This window comes from Phaseolus vulgaris, chromosome 10 (genome assembly GCF_000499845.2).
Source record: "Phaseolus vulgaris cultivar G19833 chromosome 10, P. vulgaris v2.0, whole genome shotgun sequence".
In the NCBI taxonomy this organism is placed as follows: Eukaryota; Viridiplantae; Streptophyta; class Magnoliopsida; order Fabales; family Fabaceae; genus Phaseolus; species Phaseolus vulgaris.
The window spans coordinates 29,547,556-29,570,763 of NC_023750.2; the positions used below are offsets into that span (position 1 = coordinate 29,547,556).

Here is a 23,208-nt window from a genome sequence, read left to right on the forward strand (position 1 = left end):
AAGGTTGTTTCCCTCAAACTTGAGGTTGGTGTAGAACACTCTAATCAAATCAGGGTAGATGTTCCCCTTCATCTCCAAGAATTTTCTGATTGATTGATCTTTGAGCAGCCTCCTCACATTATCTAGATTTTGGCTTTTTAGCCAATCAAAGGAAACAACTTTGGGGTTGTTTATCACCTTTGTGCTAGTTTCAAACCTATACCTTTCAATGAGGCCATTGTCTCTAGAAAACCAGCATTCTAATCTCCCTCCAGACCTTACTTCTCTGGTTTGAACTCTCTTTGAAGTGGGAGGAGTTGATTCCATGATAGCAAAAAAAGGAGCAGGGAAAACTCACACAATAAGAGCAAGAGATGTTGCAAGAGATGGCTCAAATGGTTGTTCTTGTGAGAGAGAACAACTGCAACAGATTTTAAAGCAAAAACAAAACCAAACAGCATTCAATGACGTGAGTGGGTTTCAGATTTTCAGAGAGAAAAGACTTGACCAAGACCTGCACAGAAAACGTCAGAAAAAGTAGAAAATCACATGGTCACCCCATGTGATCTTTGACTAGTCATAAAAGCTCTTAAATTTTCAAGATTTTGGAATATATTCCTTTATGACTTGTTGTAACTTCTTTCTGAACGTGATCAACTTTCAACACTACATCATTGACCAAGGATTCTTTCATAATTGTGATCAGCAACAGACAGAAATTCAAAAATAATTAAATCCATTATTTTCACAGTGCTGTCAGACACAAAACAATCGGTTGTTTTTTTGCAGCAGTAAAAACTGATTTTGAATTTTTAATCATGAGCAGAAAGGATTCAAAGCAGATGTATTTGAATCATTTTAAAAGAGATATTTAAGCATGAATATGAACTTAAACAGAAATTAAAGATAAAGATAAGGAAGGTCTTATCATTTATGATGTTCCTTCAATGAGCCATATGCCTTTGATCAAGAAGCCTCTTTTGACCATTGAGAGCCATTGGACAGATACAGAACATTGATTCAGCTTCAATGTTAACCTTTTTCTTCCAAGAACTTGATCAGATGACTCAGTCCCTCCTATTTCTCTATATTTCCCGCATAAACATGAATTCAGGCAACAAGGTTTGGTCCCCTTACAAAAGTGGGTCCATTTGGTTTCTTTTTCTCATTTGAAACCTCACAACCTTTAGGAATCCATTTCATGAAGCCTCTGGGAACTGAAAAATTTCTTATTTTGCAGAATCTAACCGAATGGCCTTTCTTCATGCAGTAAAAGCATGTAACAACCGGTTGTTTCGACTTAACAATCAGTTGTTTTACTGGCTTTCTTAATTTTTTTTTTGAAAACTTATCTTATTTGTTTTGTGGATTAAAACCTAAACCAGCTTTTCCAAAAACACAGTTTTGAGATGCCAAGACATTCTCAAAGTTAGATTTTCCTTTTGAAAGCTTATCCACTGTGTTAACAAGATAATGCACTTTCTTTTCAAGGTTTTCACAATTTTCACAAATGAGAGTGTCACACTTGCAAGAAGAGTTTTCGAAATGATCTTCCAGATTTTTAAAATACCTTTTTGACTTTTCCAGCTCTTCTTCAAGTGCCTTCACTCTATTTTCAAGCAGCTGTTAAGTTCTTTCAATCAGTTGTTTGAAAGAACCAATCGATTAGCTTCATCATGTGTTTCTTGAAAAGCTTCAAGTAATTCACTGTAATTTTGTTCATTTAAAGAAGCACATGAACTTACTTCACTTGAGTTGCAAGATTCATCATCTCCTTCAGCAATCAAACATATGTTTGCTCTTTCTTCTTCACTTGATGAAGAACTTGATGAGGATACTTCATTCTCATCCCAAGCTATGTAGGCTTTTTTTTGTCTTTCCCTTCTTTTCCTTGTAGCTAGACTTTTTCTCCTTGCTTTCTTTGCTTGGGCAATCTGCCTTTATGTGCCATTCCTCACCACAACCAAAACAAGTATAGTTATTGGAAATAAAATCATTGGATTTTTTTGCTTCCATACCTTTCTTTGTTGTTGTCTTTGTTGCGGCTCCTTTTCAAGAATTTGCTAAACTTTCTGGATAGCAAACTAAGGTTCTCTTCATCACTATCATCATTGGATTCTTGCTTGCCTTTGTGCTTGACAGCTTTTAAGGCAATACTCTTTACATTCTTGTCTTCACTTTCTTGAACATTGAGTCGATTCATCTCTAACTCATGTTCCCTAAGCTTGCCAAACAAAGAAGCCATACTCAATGATGTTAGATCTTTAGATTCAGATATTGCAGTTACCTTAGGTTGTCAAGATCTATCAAGATATTTGAGAATCTTAATGTTTAGCTCCTCCTTTTCAAAGGTCTTGTCGAGGCTCATGAGATGATTGATGATGTGTGTGAATCTTTTCTGGACTTCAGCAATTGTCTCACCCTTAAGCATTCTGAACATTTCATACTCTTGGATAAGAGTATGATTTCTAGCTCTCTTCACCTCATTGTTACCTTCATGAGTTACTTCCAAGGTGTCCCACATTTCCTTTGCTGATTTGCATTGAGAGACCCTGAAAAACTCATTTGAATTCAAGGCAGAGATTATTATGTTTTTAGCAATGCAATCAAATTTGGCCTTCTTGCTTTCAGAATCAGTCCATTGAGACCAAGGCTTTTCAATGGAAGATCCATCTTTTTCAAATTTTGGGACAAAATGACCATTTTCAATTGCATCCCAAATACCTTTGTCAAGTGATTCCACAAAGATTTTCATTATGACTTTCCAAAATTGGTAGTTCAAACCACAAAACAGAGGTGGTCTGTTGATTGAAGCACCTTCCCCAAAAGGTAGTCTATCAGCCATTTAAAAAACAGTTTTAGGATCACACTTGAATAAATTTCAAGAACCAAGCTCTTGATGCCCATTGTTAGAAAGTATGGCTTTAAACAGAGGGGGGTTGAATGTTTTAAAGAGGATTTTCGCAAACTTTTAAGTCTAGAATGAAATCACTTCGAGAAATACTTGAATCAGAATTCAGTTTACCAAAACACAAAGCAAATAAGCACAGCACCAGAAAAACAATCGGTTGTTTATACCAGTTCACAAATATAAAAAATGAATTTAAAGAGATTAAGGATAAAGACAATGCACACAGAGATTTATACTGGTTCACTCTTAACCCAGAGCTACACCCAGTCTTCCCATAAACCACTCGGGAATCCACTAAGCAATCAACCCTAGATCACTTACAACACAACCAAAGAAGTGACCTTGATCCCCTCAAGACACATACTTCCTTTGGTTCAGCACAACACCACTAAGAATGCTAATCTTGATCCCCTCAAGAGCACACAACACTTCTCAGCTATACACACAGAGTATCTTTCAAAATACAAAGGATTACACTTGTTACAGAATAAATCTGAAATCAATACAAGATGAAAATCCTATCTCACACTCTTTGATCAATGCAATCTCTAAACAATCTCAATCTTTCAAAAGCTCAATCTGTTGAAAAACTCAAATTTGTTTTTCTGTATTAAAGCAAAGTTGTTTGTTGCATAATCTTAACAAACTTTTAGTTGCATTTAAAGATTGGTCAAAGCATTAAAAACTGGAGCATAAACAGTTGTAAAATCATTTAATGCTTAGTCAAAGCACAAAACAGTTTTTTGTTATGGTCCCAAAACAAACAATCGGTTGTTTCCACGATTCAATCGGTTGTTTTGGTTTGACAACAAGTCAACCATCAAAAACAGTTTTCAACCTTTCTCAAAACACCTAAGTATAAAACAATCGGTTGTTTCGACAAAACAACAGGTTGTTTTTCACTTAGTTTGAAAAACACTTTTCAATTAAAAGGTTTGAGAGTGCTTATGCTTTGGATTCAATCAAGAGTGAATATATACAATTAATCTACCCCAGATCCTATCTAAAGACAGCTCAGCAACATCAAGCACATCCTACCTTTCATCAACCTTCAAAGGGTTTGGATTCTTCAAAGCTTGAGCACACTTGATTCAACAAGGGTCACCGAGCATTTTATTAGGTATCAATGGACGTCCATGATTAATTCCTTTTTGTCAAGTGTACCCATGCTTAGAGAAGATGCCATTGTAGCACCGTAAACAGCATGTCAGACAGGCGGGAAGGGTCAACGTCTGATTTTTTTTTTTTTACTTTTATGCCTTCTTTTTTACAGACCTCCATATGTGATTTACGTTTGATGAATTCACGATGGGGGTCCTTCAAGTGCTTAACGTTTCTCTCACGCATCTCCATCCAAACTCGTGGGTTTTGTTGTAGGCATTTCACCTTGTGTACGATATGTCTCGACTAAAGCCGACTCCTTGTGTACTGAGTCAGAAGTAATAAATTGTTCCTAAGAACGAATATCAAATACATAAGGAACAATTCTTAAATATCAAGTATAATGTTCACTAAATATCAAAAGATGTGCAAAAGTTTGATTGAAAGGTTGTTAACATCATAAATTTATGTAAGAAATTAAATAAAAACAAAGTAAACGATTTAGATAATTCAATTGAGAAATTTGGGATTGGGGTTAATCATTCTCACTCGTTTGTACTTTCAATGAATAAAAATACATAACATTTCAACTTGATTGACATATTTGCATATATTAAAATCATTCATATGAATTCTTTATAAAATTATTAAGTTTGTCTCCTAAATATTTATTACTCACATATTTATAAAAATGTTCTTATCATTACGAACCTATGTTATAAAAAAATTAACATTTCAAATTTATTCCTAGCATTCAAATATGTTAAGCATTATCATTTAGGTCAGATACTTAGAAGTAATTTTTAGTCAAATTTAAGGATCAAAATCACGAATAAAGATTTAAACTTTAAGAATAAAATGATAATACCATTATTAATCAAGAAGAGAATATTAAATAAATATCACCTCAATGCATAAGAGTTTGAACAAATTACTATTCAAAATGGAAGACTTAGCCACTCATATTGGCCATTACAAGTATTGAAAACAAGAAAAGAAGATATCCAAGGTGTTTCTCCTTGACGTCTGCCTCCTTTAAGGTTTTCTATCCTTGATTATCCTCCCTCTTCTCTCCGACGAATTTTCCTCATGCCCTTATTTAATCTAATTTGATATAGGCTAAGTGAGATCTCGCTCAAGCGAGATATTGCTTGCTCAAATGACTTTCACCAGAATAAAAACCAACTTTGTTGTCAAACTTGCTTAAGCTAGCTTGGGTGAGATCTGAGCGAGGCTGAGCGAGTTCTAAGCGAGTTTGGTTCAGAGAGCAAGTTTTCCTCTGGAGTGATCTTGCTTAGGCGAGTTTGGGCGAGTTTTGGGTGAGTTTCCCCCAGAGAGCAAGTTTGCCTTTGGAGTGATCTTGCTTAGGCTAGTTTGGGCGAAACCTAGGTTCCCTTTTTTATTGAAATCGGTCACAAGTCTCACAAAATCACTCCTGCAGAGTTTCTTTACTATTCAAAATCAAGTTGTGAATACATGAGGCAAGACACCCTATTTATAGGAATGGGTGTCTTGGTGGGCACGATGGGGAAGGGTAAAATGGACAAAGGGAGAGGGGATGCGTAGGGTGTTGACCATGGTCAAAACCACACCTTTAGGCACATCTTCTAGAAGGTAGGTTAAAAATCCTAATTTTAGGTTCCTTGTCTTGAAAATGTGGGCTTGGTACAAGCCCATTTTGCTAAGTACACTTCCCAAAGTGTGCCCAATTTATTTACAAACACATTTTTGTCTTTTAAAAAGATCAGAAGAAAGAACATTTGGTGTTCTGGTCTATGCCCAGTTCTTCTTCTAGTGAGGTTCATCTGATCTTTGGTGGGGTCTTAACTTGATTGCTGAGATGACTGCTCACAATGTGAATTGTCTCATGTGTCCTTGATCATCTTCTCGACTACTTGGATTGTATTAGTCGAGAAGCTCTATGAAGGCAGGTTTGGAGGCCAATTCTACCTTAGAAGAAAAGTTTTGCAAGGCTGAGGCCGACCTCAACTTGGCTTGTTCAAAATGCACAGATAACTATTTTATGGAAAGTATATCGTGTCAGAAGTAATAAATTTGTCTCTAAGGATGAATATCAAACTCACAAGGAACAATTGAATTCTCAAGTACAATATTCAGTAAATAGAAAACAATATGTAAAAGTTTGTTGGAAAAGTTGTTGTGTATGATGAATTTGCAAGAATTTAAATAAAGAAAAGTAAAAGATTTATGGATTCAATTGAGAAAATTGGGACTAGGGTTCATTCTTCTCACTGGTTTGTATTTTTATAAAAGATTATAATATGTCTTGATTGATACTAATGCACATATAAAATCATTCATATTAATTCCTCGCATACAAAATTATTAAGAGAGTCTTCTAAATATCGATTCCTCACATATTTATAAAAAATCCTTATCATTACGAAAAAATGTTATCAAGCAATTAACATTTCAAATTTAATCCTAACATTCAAATATGTTAAGCATTATCATTTAGGTCAAATTCTTCGAATTACTTTCTAGTCAGATCTAAAGATCAATATCATGAATAATTCAAGCTTTGAGAATAAAATGATAATACCAATCATCAATCAAGAACTCAAATATTATAAATTAATATCACCCCAATACATAAGTGTTTGAACAAATTACTCTAAATCCCAAATGGAAGAATTAGTCACTCATTTTGGCTAATTACAAGCATGGAAAACAAGAAAAGAAGATCTAAGATGTTTCTCCTTGACGACCGTCTCATCTAGTGTTTTCTACCTCTTTTTATTCTCCCAATGATATCTAGGGTTATGCCTAAAGCCTTCTATTTAACCTAATTGGGCTTGGGCTAAGTGACATATTTATTTATAATATATCCTTTTACTTCATCTCTCTTTAAATTTATGAAAATAACACAAAATTGGGATAAATCATTCTTATTCATCTCATAATCCAAAAATATGTAAAAAGATTTAAATTCCTAAATTAGAGATTGAGTTATAACTATTTTATCAATTAAAGTCCATAAGTGTCTATCTTTTTCCATGATATATTATTGAATTATGGTATTTATCAACTCCCCTCAACCTAGAATCTTGCTTGTCCTCAAGCAAAGTAAATGGATAAAATAAATCATATTTCATATTTGAGTTCAAATATCAAAACAACTTTATTTACTAAACAATAGATTAAATTAGAAATTTATGGTGCTTCCCACCTCAAATATAGCAAGCTATAGATACAATCAACTTCTAGGATAACAACTGAAACAATGAAATGACAATTTATCAAGAAATTTCTTCTCATATTCTCATAGGTAAGTGTTTCTCTTTATTTTCACTGTATCCTAACAAATCACACTTTCTTTTCATTTCATTTTCATATAACAATCACATTAGAAACATGAATCTTAAGATCTTCTGCAAGGTTATTGTACCGATCAGGTAATCGGGAGTGATGACGTGGCAACCAGCGATGATATAGGCGTGTTGAGCGGGATACCTGGCTGACAGAAGGGAAGCACATCGGGAAGTTTGTGTAGTCGCCAATTGTTGACTTGGCGTTCTCCAATCTCTAAGTATAACCAGCGGTCACCAGAGTTGTGTCGCGATCGCCGTGTGTGAATGTTAGCAGATCAGGTGATTCTTACATCGCCGAAAGATCAGGAAGGCTTGCTCAGAGCCTTCAAGGGGTACGAGTACGAAAGACGAGGCTATCAGATGATCATTCCCTAGCCAGAGATCGAGGCAAGGGAGCAGTTTACCAGAACGTGCACCATGTACAAGTAAAGCAGATTGTGATAGCAGCAGGCGAGACCACAGGGAAGGTGTACGTACCCTGTACTCGCCGCTTAAGGGGTCGCGCTCCAAGGAAGCTGTAGTTACTCCTCGACGGGGTAACTTAGTCAAATAGTCTGAAGAATAGAGGTGACGCTCAAGTGGAAGGTGGCTCCAGATGGTGACACGTGTACAGCTGGATGAGAGCCACGTGTCCAGATGTGTAACCGTCAGGAGAGAGAAAGTGCTCAGGTATATAAGGAACTCCAACGAACTTCGGAAGGTACGCGCGTTTAGAACACTTCTTTACGCTTGTGAGAACTTGAGTACGCTGAGAGAGAACATTGCACGGTTCCTTAAGTTCTTAGCTTTTCTCTTAGTATTTTGGTGATTCTGTCACTGACTTGAGCGTTGGAGCGCGATCGGCCGCAGCGGCGCCACTCTGTCTTTTGCAGGTTCTTGAGGAGAATCGAGGTGTGAAGGACGGAAGCTAGCGTGGTACAGAGTCGATCCAGAGGAAGATACCTTTGACGTGACAAGGCTCTTGCATTCGAGTCAACCGACAGGATCAGTTATAATGAGGTTGGGTTTCCAAAAAAAATATTGGTTTTTCAAATAACAAAATGCACAGTTAAAAGAAGAAGAACATACCTATAATCCAAATACAATACATATGTGCTATCTAATCACCAATTTCTTTGACTTTAATACTTTTCCCCATTTTCTTTATTTATTTATTTATGATTTCAACATGAACTTTTTTCTTTTCTTCTCTTCCGTTTCTTTTTTTTTTCTTTCTTTCTTTTTTTTTTCCTTTTTTTTGTATATTTTTTCAATCAATGATAATAGAAATAGATTATTCCTATTTTCAACAAAATAAATCAATTTATATATTTCTATATATAAATTGCATCTATGTATACCAATTTCTTTGACTTTAATACTTTTCCCCATTTTCTTTATTTATTTATTTATGATTTCAACATGAACTTTTTTCTTTTCTTCTCTTCCGTTTCTTTTTTTTTTCTTTCTTTCTTTTTTTTTTCCTTTTTTTTTTGTATATTTTTTCAATCAATGATAATAGAAATAGATTATTCCTATTTTCAACAAAATAAATCAATTTATATATTTCTATATATAAATTGCATCTATGTATACCAATTTCTTTGACTTTAATACTTTTCCCCATTTTCTTTATTTATTTATTTATGATTTCAACATGAACTTTTTTCTTTTCTTCTCTTCCGTTTCTTTTTTTTTCTTTCTTTCTTTTTTTTTTTTTTCCTTTTTTTTGTATATTTTTTCAATCAATGATAATAGAAATAGATTATTCCTATTTTCAACAAAATAAATCAATTTATATATTTCTATATATAAATTGCATCTATGTTATCCTTCGTTAAACATGTCAATAGGTAGGAAAATATATTAGTTAAGGTTCAAGATGCAATAATTGGACATGTCAATTTAGATGGGAATTATCATTAAACATAATGTACTAAAAATAAATAAACATATACAACGATGGCTATTTACCATAGTCCCATTCTTATATTCGACACAAAGATTTATAAGGGCGGTTATGATAAATATCCGCATTCTTAAATGAAATTTATAAGTGTGACTATGGTAAATAGCCACATTCTTAAATGCATTACACATCCCTTTTATAAATCATTCTGAAGGATATAAGAATGCAACTATTTACCATAGCCTCCCTTATAAATCGACATTTAAAAATGCGGCTAAATAGTCGCATTCTTCTCTGTTGGACATAAGACTACGTGTACATCAAATGCGGCAAGAAAGCCGCCGTTTTAAAGTGAAAATAGCTACCCTCTTTTAACATTTCTACACCAGTGTATGCACTGTATCGATTTTTGAAAGCATGTATGATTCTATGCGGTAGTGTCGTTGTAGCAAAGGGTCTTTGAATTCAACTCTCCTTTAACCTGATGGATCGACAACAAATTGTGAGTCATTTTTGTATGTTATATCTCGAGCTCCCATATCGTGTGTCAATGTTAATCCGGCGATGATGACCTCATACTTTACTTGGTTATTGAAAACCTTGAATTCAAACTTCAAATATTGATAGAGAAGAAGGTCACGTGCCTACGTGAATATCTACCGTCGTGCTTGGTTTCGAGCTTAACTTCTTAGACATTGTGACTTGATTATCCATAGTTTCGTACCCATGGGTTTGTACCCCATTACTTCCATGTATTTGTGCCTATTTCTTACTTGTCATTTATGTAAAAGAATATTTTTTTTAAAGTTTTGATGTGATTAATAATGACATCATACAAATGTTATATGGATGTGATTGTCACATATTAAATGTTGACTCACCATATATAAAATGTTGAGTTGTCATGCACTAAAAATGTTATATTTACAAGTAAAAATATGAAAATGATATGTTTGTAGCTATGAAAAAAATTGTGAAGAAATTGAAAAACAGTTTTTTAAAAATAGTGAAATGAATATAGATATTTTTATTTTTATTTTTTTATTGTTTTGTTGATTTTAATATGTTCTCTTAAATTGTATCTATGGTGACGAAAACAATATTTTCTAAAAAAAACATGAAGAAAATCAAAATAATAATCAGAAAATGAAAACGTTAAGCAATAAAGCTTGAAGGAAACGAAATATATCAAAAAATAAATCAAGATCCCTTCTTCATTTTCATTTTAGGTTTATTCAAATCAAAATATTTTCTTATATTTTTCATTCTCTCTTACATGAACTCATTTCCGTTTATATTTCTAGAATTAAATGTGAAAATAAAGAGACTCTAATAATAGATATATAATGCGATAAATTTAACTATTTTTATTAAGATTATGTTATTGATACAATTTAATATTATTTAATAGTTATATATTATAATTTAATTATATTTCTGACTTTTCCATATATATTTTATTATTGCAATGAAGAAAATAATTTTCGAAGTAAGAATTTGAGAAAAAAATCAAGAAAAAAACCATGAAATGACGGAAACAACAATATATTGATATTGTATATGAATAATTATATATTAGAGAAGACATTTAGTGTTAGTGTTATATTAATTTAAAAGTGATTGGTATTAAAATATTTTAACAGTTACGTATGTGAAAGGTTATCGGGCTTTTTAAAGTATGATGATTGAAACTTAGTTTTATTTTATAATAGATATATTAAAGGACAATCTCACATGTGTATATAAATAAGTTAGATATCTCTCTCTTTCCCTTTTAGTTTTGATAATTAACATGATAATATAGTTGTTGGTTGTTTTATAAAAAATTCAATTTTATATATGATTCTAATATTACTAATTACAACACTTTATTATTTATGTATAATTCTTAAAAAAATTCATTGTCATAAATATGATATTTTTTTTTTCTAAGTCCACATTTTTTATTTACATATCTATAAATGATGTATTTTTTAATTTTTAATCCGTATTAAATTATCGTTTTTTTTAGTTTTAGATTAATATTTGTTAACACTGAATGACATCATGCTTATGTTAACATGACGTCATAAATATAATGCGGTTTTTGCTATGGAAAGTGATGACACGTACTGAGAACAAAATATTTAAAGATTTCATAAAGCCAAAACTAAAAATCGATTTAATTGTAGTAACTGAAACCATTTTTAAGTTTATTTTATAATAATTTTTCGATTTCAAATTAGTTATTTGGTCCACAACTATTTTCAATGTCACGTCCCATAACTACTAAAACGTTGATTACAATTTTTTATAATGTTATTTTTCCTCTAAATTGATAAAAACAATGTTTTTACAAAGTCAACATGACATTAGTATCGTAATGTGTTAGTTGACATTTTAAGGCTTTACAGTTGCAAAATGTATTTGGATCATGGACAAATGTCATACTATCATTATAAAGAACAATTTATATATATATATATAAATAAATAAATGGAATTCTTCTCTTAAATGCTCTTAATTTTTTTCCTATTTTATCCTTATATTAATATTTAATTTTATTATTATATTATGGTCATTTTGTCATTTCTTATTCTCTTCTTAACTGCTTTTAATTTTTTTTTTCATTTTATCTTCACTTAATAATTTATTGTATTAATTTATTTTGGTTATTTGGACATTTTATAATTTCAAAAATTAATAAAATAATTTTTTAATTTTAAAATTTATTTTATTTGTTATTATTTAACTGGAGAGTGGAGAGTGTGGAGAAAGTGGAGAGATTAGTTACTTTTCTGTTTTAAAGATCTTCTTCTCTATTAAAAAAAAATTAAAGATATTTGTAATATTTTGTGGACCACTTTAGCAGAAAAGTGGAGATTTGGTATGTTACTTTTTTTTTTTATTTAAACTGATATTCTTTTTTATTAAAATTGTAGAATTTTAAAATTGATTTAAGAAACAGATTTTATGATTCTCCACTACACATAACCCACGTATCATACTTCCCACTTTCTCTCTCCTATATAGGTACCTACTTCCCACTTTCTCTCTCTACTTCTCACTTTCTTTTCTCTTTCCTTTTCACTTTCATGTAAAATCATACTTTCATTTCTTTGATTAATCTTTCTGAAACCCTAATTTGACATTTGTTTCATGAAATTGTAATTGAAGTTTGCGACTAGAGGGAACAAAAAGACTCAAAAAAGTTGTGCGCTTCATTACAACAATAGGTAATTCTCTTTATATGCATTTCAATTTGTAAAACACTAATTTGTCTTCTGAAATTGTGATTGAAACATGTGACTAGAGGGATAAGGAGGACTCAACAAGAGGAGACGAGGTACATGATGAAAGTCATCATAAGACCCTTTTTGGTAACAATTTTATGGATTTAAATGAAATCATACCGAGCATTAACTAAACTATTTTCTCATTTCCTCATATTTTACGGAAAAGTTACTTCCAATTTGATTTTTAAGTTTTCTGTCATCACCATTTCTTTATCTTTGCTCTTCCTCTATATTTTCTTCTTTTAGGTTTTGATTTTTGAAATCATCTTAACTTTTCATAAAGTTATGATTTTAGAGACCACCTTCAAAATAGATTCTCTCACCAAAGAGCATTCTGTAGAGAAGGTATGTCATCGTGTTCTTAAATCTATGTTTTACATGTTATACTAATATTTTGTTTGTTTTTTATTTGTTAATTGTAGAGAGTTAATATTCATAGCAAAATAGAGGAATCAGAGAAGGAAAAATTGAGTTTCATTGTTGCGCTCACTCCCCCAATCGTAAGGTTCTAACAGGAAGGAACATTAGATTTGGGTGCGAAAGATGAGAACAATTTAAACGAGTCTCTATACAGGTCCAAGGGTCCAAGGTGAAGAAAAGAGAAGCAAAGGTGAAGAAAAGAGAAGCAGATTTCATTGCATTTTCTTCTTTTGTATATAATATTTTTCAAACAATGATGAATTTTTGGTTTATTGTTTAATGGTGTCATATGTATTGTAATGATTGTCATATATTATTGGTTGTTTATAGAACTAATGAAAAATATTGGTTTATTTACTATAATTGATCAAATATTAAAAATTATTAAAAAAAATATGAAACTCAAATTCTATTTAATTATTTTTTCGGTTGAGTTTGTAGTTTTAAATAAATTTTAACTATTACCAAATACATATATTTTTACTCATAATTAATAAAATATTAAAAATTATAAAAAAATATGAAACTCAAATTCTATTTAATTATTTTCTATCTTGAGAGACGGTTTTGAATTCAAATAGTAATTTTGAATTTTAAATTTTGAAAATTTATTCATTCTCTTTACCATATGTAACTTTTAATTACCGATCTCCACAACTTCTCATTTTAATGTTATTAAGAGAAATTATTTTTGAAGAATAAAAAAATACTAAAGAAAGAGAAATAAAAAATGCGGATACACACTACTCTTTTAACTGTATACTCTTTAACTTCTCATTTTAATGTTATTAAGAGAAATTGCTTTTGAAAAAAAAAATAAAAATACTAAAGAAACAGAAATAAAAAATGCGGATACACAGGCACGTTAGTATATATAACATATATCATATACTTAAAAGAAATAAGAATTGAAGAAACCATAGTCAAGCTATATTTATACAATAAATACGAGAAGTTGACTTTTTCAAACTCATAGTACTATTCATTAAATTTAAATTTAGTTGTTATATAAATTAAATTAAGTACAATTTTTATTATTAATAAATAATTTTTAAATTAGTATTTAATTAGTCACTAATGAATTATCTATCAATTATTTAAATTCTAAAGTTGGTAGCTAAAACTTTGGTAACTATAGAAACTATTTATCAATAACAAAAATTAATTTAGATACCAATAATTTTTATAATCTTAAAAATAATATCTAATTTAGTCAATATAACAAATAATTATTTTTTATCTTTAAAATTAGTTTTTATTTAATAATTTTCTTATAGTGTGATATTCTTTAATATATATGTTCAAGAAATAGTTATATGTCAACTATACCACCCGTTCCAATATGTATAAAACTTTGTACAATGAATATGAAATTGGTTATTTTTGTATCAGCAACAAAACATAAATAAACATGGATTACTTCAAAGGTGGTTCAACTCTTATACATCTTGAACACCTACTACTCAACTCTACAAACAAAAACAATGCCCCTTCACAAACAGCAAATCAAACACTTGACCAACCTAAAACAAATCACTTGTTTTTAATCGAAAACATACATACAAGGGGATCAAAACACCAATCTGAAAAGGAAAAACAAGCCAAAGGAACTTTGGAGGTTACCCAAAACCAAACCTTCAATTGAGCCATGGAGAAGATTTATGAATGATCAATCACTCCTCCCTTAAAGATGTGCTTATTCTGATGTCTCCAAATCTCACTTATCAATGCAATCCAGACATTTTCCAAAACTAAATTAACAGATGTAGGAGCACCATGCAAATTAAGCTCGCAAGAAATGTGAGGCAGAAGCATGATGGTCAACCAAGTTCAACCCTAGCCAAGCATAGTAAAGGTTCCAAATTAGCCAAACAATTTTGCAATAAACAAACAAATGACTTGTTGTCTCCTCATTCGCCTTACAAAGGCAACATAAAATACTTTCAACCACAACCTCACATCTCGTCTAGCAATATTATTTTCCAGTACCCTCCAAGTTGTGATGTGGGCTGAGGGCAAAGCCTTAATCTTCCAAAAAGAGTTATACAATCACGTGGAATCCCCTTCTTCCTTAACCTTTAAAAAACCATACCCAAAATTAATTGAATACTCAATGTAATCACCATCCTTCTAAACCCATCTCTCCTCATTTTCCAGAGAGAGACTTGAATCATGCACCACCTCAAGAAGTTGACTGACCTGGTCCTTCTCCTAATAAAAAAGTCCCCTTCTCCGAATAAAATTCCACACCCAAATGTTATTAACCCAATCCTCGCAATGAAAAAGCTTAGCATCTTTGGATACCGACAATGAGAAAAGCCTTGAAATTTACTCTTCCGAACACCAGAACCCCTCCAATTATCTTCCCAGAAAAATAATTCCTTCCCATTACCAACCTCCCACCTGAAGCGGTCTTCAAAAAACCTTCCCCAATCCTCCACCATCTAGAACACTTTCAAATCTCTCCACCAGAGAGAGTCTAAGTTGCTTAACCTTTACTCTTTTAAACTTCTCCAACCGCCATATTTAGACTCTAGAATTTCCTTCCAGAGCCCTTCCTTATTAAAACTCAGACGCCAGATCTATTTTCCCAACAAGGACACATTGAAAAGCCTAATATTGAGGATGCCAAGATCGCTTGCTTTCCGAGACCCAGACACCTTATCCCAAGACGCCCAAACAATTTTCCTCTCTTTGGACCCCTAACCCCATAAAAATTCCTCTGTATAGACACGATCTTCTTCAACACACTACAAAGTTTATTGAACAAGGATAAATAGAACAATGATATAGATGAAATTGGTTATTGTGTTTCCAAGTGTAACCATTTGATAGAAAACCTCCCTTGACATAAAATATGCAATGCTCTAGGAAACTAGATGTCACATGACTTTACCATGTGATGCTACAGGCAAAAAAGTAGTAGCATGCTCACTTCTATAACATTTAACTTGTCTAAAATTATAATCTGAATCTATTACTGAATGTTCAATGATTAACCAATGTGTTTTAACTTTTTTTAAACATGCTAAAATTAATACTTTGGTGAGATAGTGTCTTTATAAGCTGTAAATTTGAAACCTTTGGCTATTCCCAAACATGCATTTAAATCTGTGGGACTAAAGTTCTCACTCTATCTTTCAATATATTAAGAGATCACATGCATTATATTCTTGTGTTTCATCTAATATCTTGCATCTTCAACGAAGTTATACTTGGCTATTTAGGTTTGAATTAGGAAGAGTGTCCATTGTTGATAGGTGTAGCTAATCAGTTCAATGTTTGTAACTCAATTTTCTTCATCTTGGTTACTACTATAATGCAACTTTAACCAGAGGACATTCTAATATTTCAACACCATGTTAGTTTTTCTCCATCATTACCAAGCTTAAGGCATAATTTTACATAAGGATATTGGTTTTCCCTATTTCCACCTTAATTTCTTGATGTAGAAAATAGAGAAAAATGATCCAAGTTTATTCCTTCATAAGCAAAAATATAGTCAGAACATTCTAAAAAATAATTGTTATATATAAGGTGTAATTTATTAAAACACACTCTTAGAACTCAAGAGGAGACAAGTTAACATTTAACTGCTGTTTTTCATGTATTTTGTATTTTATGTTCTTCTTCGATCAAAACTAGATGCAAATTTTATAACACAAGAGATGAATCTCTAATTATAAAAGTACTCTTGCAAATTTTAGTGCACAATTTTGAATTTCAACGCAAAATAATATAGAAGAAGGGGATTGTTACTTCGTGAGTAAAAGTACTATCTAGCTCTTTAACTAACATTCAAAACATAAATGTATTTGTAAGAAACTATAACACGAGAAATCATCAGCAAATCATAAACTTTGAGACAGTGAAAATGAATTTCTTTCTTTTGTTTCTAAATGGGATGACTTGAGTCTCTAGAACTGCATCAGTTAATAGGAGAATGCTTATGGATTGGACATAAAATACACATTGTTGTTTAAAGGATTGCAGAATCCATCCTTCACCAATTCACTTCCAATTTTGTTTAATATAATAATCACTGTTCTCATTGGCTAACCTGAATCAAACCTTGGTGGTGGACTCTGGGATGACTTTTCTTCTTTGTTGTTGCTGCTTTGGGATGCTAATAATTTAGTGAGGGGAGCTCCACCTGTTGACAAGACCCCGACGATCAAGTCAATGACTACATATAACTATGAGTATTTGAATAGAGTATCTGTATGGGTGTAGTATCACCAGATTGAAAACTTACCTTTGTTCAGGGTCTTGAGGCCCTTTTATAGCATTCGTAGATCTCCCTTCAGGAGTTAACAAACATAAAGATATTATGTTAATATATCCCTTTATCTTATGGGTACAGGTAGAATATCTCTAACCGTTTATTCTTATTGAATTTTAGAGTAATATCCGTGCTTAACTAATTATGTTATTTTTACTTTAATTATCTTTTTAATATGGGCTATCAGCTGTTTGGGTCGATCTTCCAACGTATCATTGGGCTTACCATTTATTTTTGGATCGAGCTAAGTATTTCCCATGTATTGGCCTGACCATCCAAAATAACACACTTAAATGCTCGAATCGGACCCTGAGTACATCCGACCAGTACAATCACATATTGTTGTTCAATATCTTGAAAACTTAAAAAGTACAGTACTTTCTTTATTTATTTAGCAAGAAGTAGGACTAGTAGGAGGATTTTATAGAAAGTTTTAGAATTATCACTAAAAAATCGTATAAATAATGATGTCATTCTTTTATAAAATGTCATTTACGAATGCTGAAAGAATATTTTCTGTTTTATTCAATCTGCCTTTCATCTATAGCAATGATACATATATATAACCATAGCATTAGAACCGTACAGATTCTTTTTCTAACATAACATCTGTAATTAAGACTAATTATAGACCCATTAATAGTGATTATATTCCTATAATTAAGTCTAATTATAGACTCATTAATAGTGATTATATTCCTGTAATTAAGTCTAATTAAGTCTAATAATGATTTTGTCCGGTAATATCCCCTTCAAGTTGGAGCATGTAAGTCTTGAATGCCCAACTTGACCAAGATGGCTCCAAACTTTTTAGCACCGAGAGCTTTGGTGAAAAGGTCAGCTAGTTGTGTATGTGTGGGCACATAGGATGGAAGAAGACGCTTGTGAATGATTTCATCTCGAACAAAGTGGCAGTCAACTTCAATGTGTTTGGTGCGTTCGTGGAAGATCGGGTTTTTAGCAATGTGAAGTGCTGCTTGACTATCACAATAAAGACGAATTGGGTCAGGATGAGGAACATGTAGAGAAGCGAGAATGTCTTTAATCCACTTTAATTCTCGGGTGGTCTTAGCCATTGATCGATATTCAGCCTCAGCAGAGGAGGCAGAAACCGTTTGTTGTTTCTGGGTTTTTCAAGAGATTGGGGAAGTGCCGAGTTGAATAAACCATCCGGTGAGAGATTTCCGTGTCAGTGGACAACTTGCCCAATCAGAATCACACCACCCAAAGAGTTGTAAGTTGTTCTCTCGAGGTAGGAGTATTCCTTGTCCAGGATGCCCCTTTAAATATTGAACAACACGAAGAGCAGCTTGCCAATGCTCGGAGCGTGGATTTTGCATAAATTGAGATAAAGCTTGGACACTGTAGGCAAGGCCAGGTCGAGTGAAACACAGATAAATTAACCTCCCAACAAGTCTACGATAAGTAGCCGGGTCAGAAAGAAAAGAACCAGTAGCGGAGCTCAATTTGTGATTTTCTTCACATGGTGTAGTGGCGGGCTTCGCACCCAACAATCCGACTTCAGTAATGATATCTAAGGCATATTTCCTCTGACAAAGGAAGATTCCGTTGGGGGAGCGAACAACTTCAACCCCCAGGAAGTACTTGAGGCGGCCTAAATCTTTCATATGAAAGCATTGATTTAAGTAGCCTTTAAAACATTGGATGGCAGTACCATTATTCCCTGCAATCACAAGATCATCAACGTAGACTAGCACAACCAACTGTATGTCATTATTATTGAGAGTAAACAGGGAATGATCCTTCGGGGATTGTTGGAAGCCGTAACGAGTGAGAGAAGAAGATAGTTTAGCAAACCAACACCTGGGGGCCTGTCGGAGGCCATATAGAGACTTTTGAAGCTTGCACACTGCCCCTGGTTGAGATTCTTGGAAGCCAGGAGGGAGTTTCATATAAACCTCATCATCAAGATCACCATGGAGAAACGCATTGTGAACGTCCATCTGATGAAGCTCCCAATCTTTTGCGGCTGCTACTGCTAGAGTTGTGCGAATGGTTACCGTCTTTACGACAGGAGAAAACGTCTCGTTGTAATCCAAACCCTCCACTTGATGATTGCCAAGAATTACCAATCGAGCCTTGAATCTTTCAATTGTTCCATCCGAGTTGTATTTGATTTTGTAGATCCATTTACACCCAAGTGCCTTCTTTCCAGGAGGGAGAGCGGTGAGTTTCCAAGTGTCATTGAGTTCGAGAGCATGAATCTCCTGTGCCATAGCATCACGCCACCGGGGTTCTCGGACCGCTTGAGAAAAGAACAGGGGTTCCTGCTCGGTGTGTAAAGAGGCAAGAAAACTTTGATGATGTTTAGAAAAGGAATCACAATTCACAAAATCATGTATAGGATACGAAACACCTGAGGATTCTGTTGAAGGAGGTGACGGAACAGAGGGGCTTGACGGTATCGTGGTGGCTGCGACAAAATCGCGTAACCGTACGGAAGGCAGCTTCGCGCGATGCCCTCGCCCAAGGGGAACCGCGGCCGTCAGCGGTGGTGAAGAAACCGACGGCGCCGTCTCCGTCGGACGCGACGGTGGATCCGCGGGTAGCGTCGAGGCTTCTATACACGGATCGGAGTCGTTGATAGTGTGGTCGAAGTCATCTGTGAGGGTAGCATCCTCCTTGGCTGGGATGGGAGATGCAATGGGTTGGTTGACGATGCATTCATCTAGGTTTGAGGAGGCAACTTCATGAAGAAAATGTGGGTCCGTTCCAGTTTCTAAAGAGTTGGCAATAATTGGGTTTTGCAATGGTGGTGCAGTGTCCATCTTTTTGACTTCAAAATATGGAAATTTATTTTCGAAAAAATGTACATCACGAGAGACAAAGAAAGTTTCTGTTTCCAAATTAAATAATTTCCATCCTTTTTGGCCATATGGATACCCGACCAACACACATTTTCGGCTACGACTATCAAATTTATCCCGCTGTCTATTTTGATTATGAGCATAACATAATGAACCAAATACTCGTAAGTGCGCGTAACTGGGTACACATCCATGGATCACTTCATAAGGGGTTTTTCCTTTTAGAATAGAGGATGATGTGAGATTGATTAAGTAGCCTGCAGTCAAAATGCATTCCCCCCAAAATTTAATGGGAAGATTGCCTTGAAACCGTAATGACCGAGCAACATTCAGAATATGCGATGCTTGCGTTCGACGCGTCCATTTTGTTGCGGGGTTCCGACACAGGAAGTTTGGTGAAGGATACCTTGTTAAATGAAATATTGTTTTAGACACATGAATTCGGTTCCATTGTCAGAGCGAACCATTTTAACACATTTGTTGTATTGCCTCTCAACGAGTGTGAAATTTTTTTTCAAAGTCACTGATACCTCTGTTTTTTCTTTTAACAAATAGATCCAAACTGCCCGTGAACAATCATCCACAATTGTCAAAAAATATGAAGCACCACAGGATGAAGGAGTTTTATAAGGACCCCATAAGTCACAATGAATTAAATAAAAAATATTCAAAGCTTGATGCGCACTTAAGAAAAACTTATCTCTCGTTTGTTTCGATTTTTCACAAACTTCACAAACTGTATTCAACTCATCACGAGTACATTTCCCACTTATATCAGGAAGCATTTGCACAATCTTAAATGACGGATGTCCTAATCTTTGGTGCCAAAGTGCTAGTTGATTTTCCATCTTGACATGACATGCTTGAGTCTTCCGTACCCCACGATACCAATAAAGCCCATCTTTCCGTTCACCTGCTCCAATCAGCGTCCTCGAAGTGCGGTCCTGTATAATACACAATTTATCAGTGAATGTTACAACACAATTTTCTTCATCCGTCAATTGAGGTACTGAAAGTAAATTGCATTTTAATTTGGGAACATAAAGGACATTTTTCAATTCAAGTCCTTCTTCAAGAGTCACTGTTCCCTGTTCGCAAGCTAGAACACGTTCACCATCGGGTAACCCTACGGGGCACCTTTGTATAGTTTCCTTTTCACTCAAATTTTCCAGTGACCCGGTCATATGGTTTGATGCCCCACTGTCAATAATCCACAAATCCCAAATGCACTTACCAGTCATTTTCTCTGATTCATTTGATTTTTGTTTGCTGATCATATCAACCAGTACCTTCCATTGTTCATTGGTCAGACCTGCCATCTCAAGTTTCTTGTCGTCATTGTTGGCTTGACTGTTGCTTCCACTAGCGTGTGCTACATTTGCACGTGTCGGGTTACCTTTGTTTCGCATCCCTTGGCGTCCCCTGCCGTTCCATTTGCCTTCACTTTTTGGTTTGTCACCCCACCATTCGGGATATCCGATCAATTGGAAGCATCCCTTCATGTCATGACCATTTTTACCGCAATGACTGCACGTCATTAATTTTTCTACCATATCTCCACGCCCTTTTTCTTTGTAGTTGGCGTGCATCGCGAGACCCACGACCAACCCCCTTTCTTCCGTTGATTTGGCCATCATTCTCAGTCTTTCTTCTTGTACCAACATAGCATATACGCGGTTCAGAGACGGCAATGGATCTGAGGCTAGAATGTTTGATCTTACTGTCCCGTAGCTTGCGTCATCCAACCCCATAAGGAGTTGATGAACCTTCTCCTCCTCCCTTCGTTTTTCCAACTGAGCACCAATCCCACACTTGCATCCACCACACGTACAAGATGGAATTTTGTCACTGTTAGCAAGCTCATCCCAAAGGACCTTCAATTTTCCAAAGTAAGTTGCCACCACCATTCCCTCCTGCTTGCATCTTGACAAGTCCGACCTTAGTTGTTGAATTCTAGGTCCATTCACGACCGAGAATCTTTCTTTAATGTCTTCCCACAAGTTATGTGCAGTCTCAGCATATGCTACTGTGGATAGTACGGTCCACCAATCTTCAAGGTCGGGTGCCTCATCCTCTGGTTGGACTCCGGGCACGAAGCGAGATCTTTACTGCTCTTGCCCATTCGTCGTAATTTTCTCCGCGCAATTGGACTTGCGTGATTATGTTTCCGGGATTGTCACTCGCATTGAGATCATATGACGAGTAGGTCTTCTTAGCACCTCCTCCTTCGTGCTCTGGTTTGTTGGCATTATTCTTTTCTGGTGCATCTGCCATGGTTGTGCACCGTTGTTTTGTGCTCTGATACCATGAAAGAATATTTTCTGTTTTATTCAATCTGCCTTTTCATCTATAGCAATGATACATATATATATATATATATATATATATATATAACCATAGCATTAGAACCGTACAGATTCTTTTTCTAACATAACATCTGTAATTAAGACTAATTATAGACCCATTAATAGTGATTATATTCCTATAATTAAGTCTAATTATAGACTCATTAATAGTGATTATATTCCTGTAATTAAGTCTAATTAAGTCTAATAATGATTTTGTCCGGTAATAAATGCTGCTGTATATGTGTATGACAATCACAAAATATAATATAACGATTTAAAAACAAACCGTCGTAGCATCCGCCATTTAACACTTTGTAGAATCCGCCATAGAACCTGATATTCTTTATTCATTAGAGGCTAGAGGAAAATAATGTATTAGGATGCAAGTCTCTCCTACAAATCTTAGCTTTTTCTCTGTAATCACAATTTCAACTAATTAGTGAATATTCAATAGTTAACCGATTCGTTCTAACTTTATTTTTTTAAACATGCTGAAATTAATTTGTCGGCCAGATTGTGCATTTATAAGTTTTGAATTTGAAACCTTTGACTCTCCCAAACATGCACTTAAACCTGAAGTAGTTATTGTCATTACTTAAGCTTTCAATTCAATGGACTTTTCTTTCTTTCATGGCCACATGCTGCAGACTTTGTGCTTCATCTATGGGTTACATGTACATCAGGAGATCACATGCATCAAATTTAAGTTTCACCTATGCCTCACCTTTTCAATGGTGAATATTTTTACATGACTATTTATAAGTTTAAAATAGGCAGGGTCCAGGGTTCAAAGTTACGAGCTAGTTGTTGTTGTAGCAGAGAACATACTTCAATGTTTGTTCAT

The 23,208-nt window shown here is 34.0% G+C and overlaps 1 protein-coding gene across 1 annotated transcript; it reads right to left on the minus strand.

Annotated features, from left to right (window-relative positions):
• Positions 1-333: 333 nt before the first annotated feature.
• Positions 334-21,923, minus strand: LOC137817869 (uncharacterized). Its single transcript, XM_068621094.1, has 6 exons — positions 21,251-21,923; positions 19,279-19,895; positions 18,593-18,912; positions 2,384-2,531; positions 2,049-2,266; positions 334-400 (listed from the first exon to the last, which is right to left on the minus strand). Exons 1-6 carry the CDS (start codon positions 21,921-21,923, stop codon positions 334-336), a joined length of 2,043 nt encoding a protein of 680 aa, XP_068477195.1.
• Positions 21,924-23,208: the final 1,285 nt, after the last annotated feature.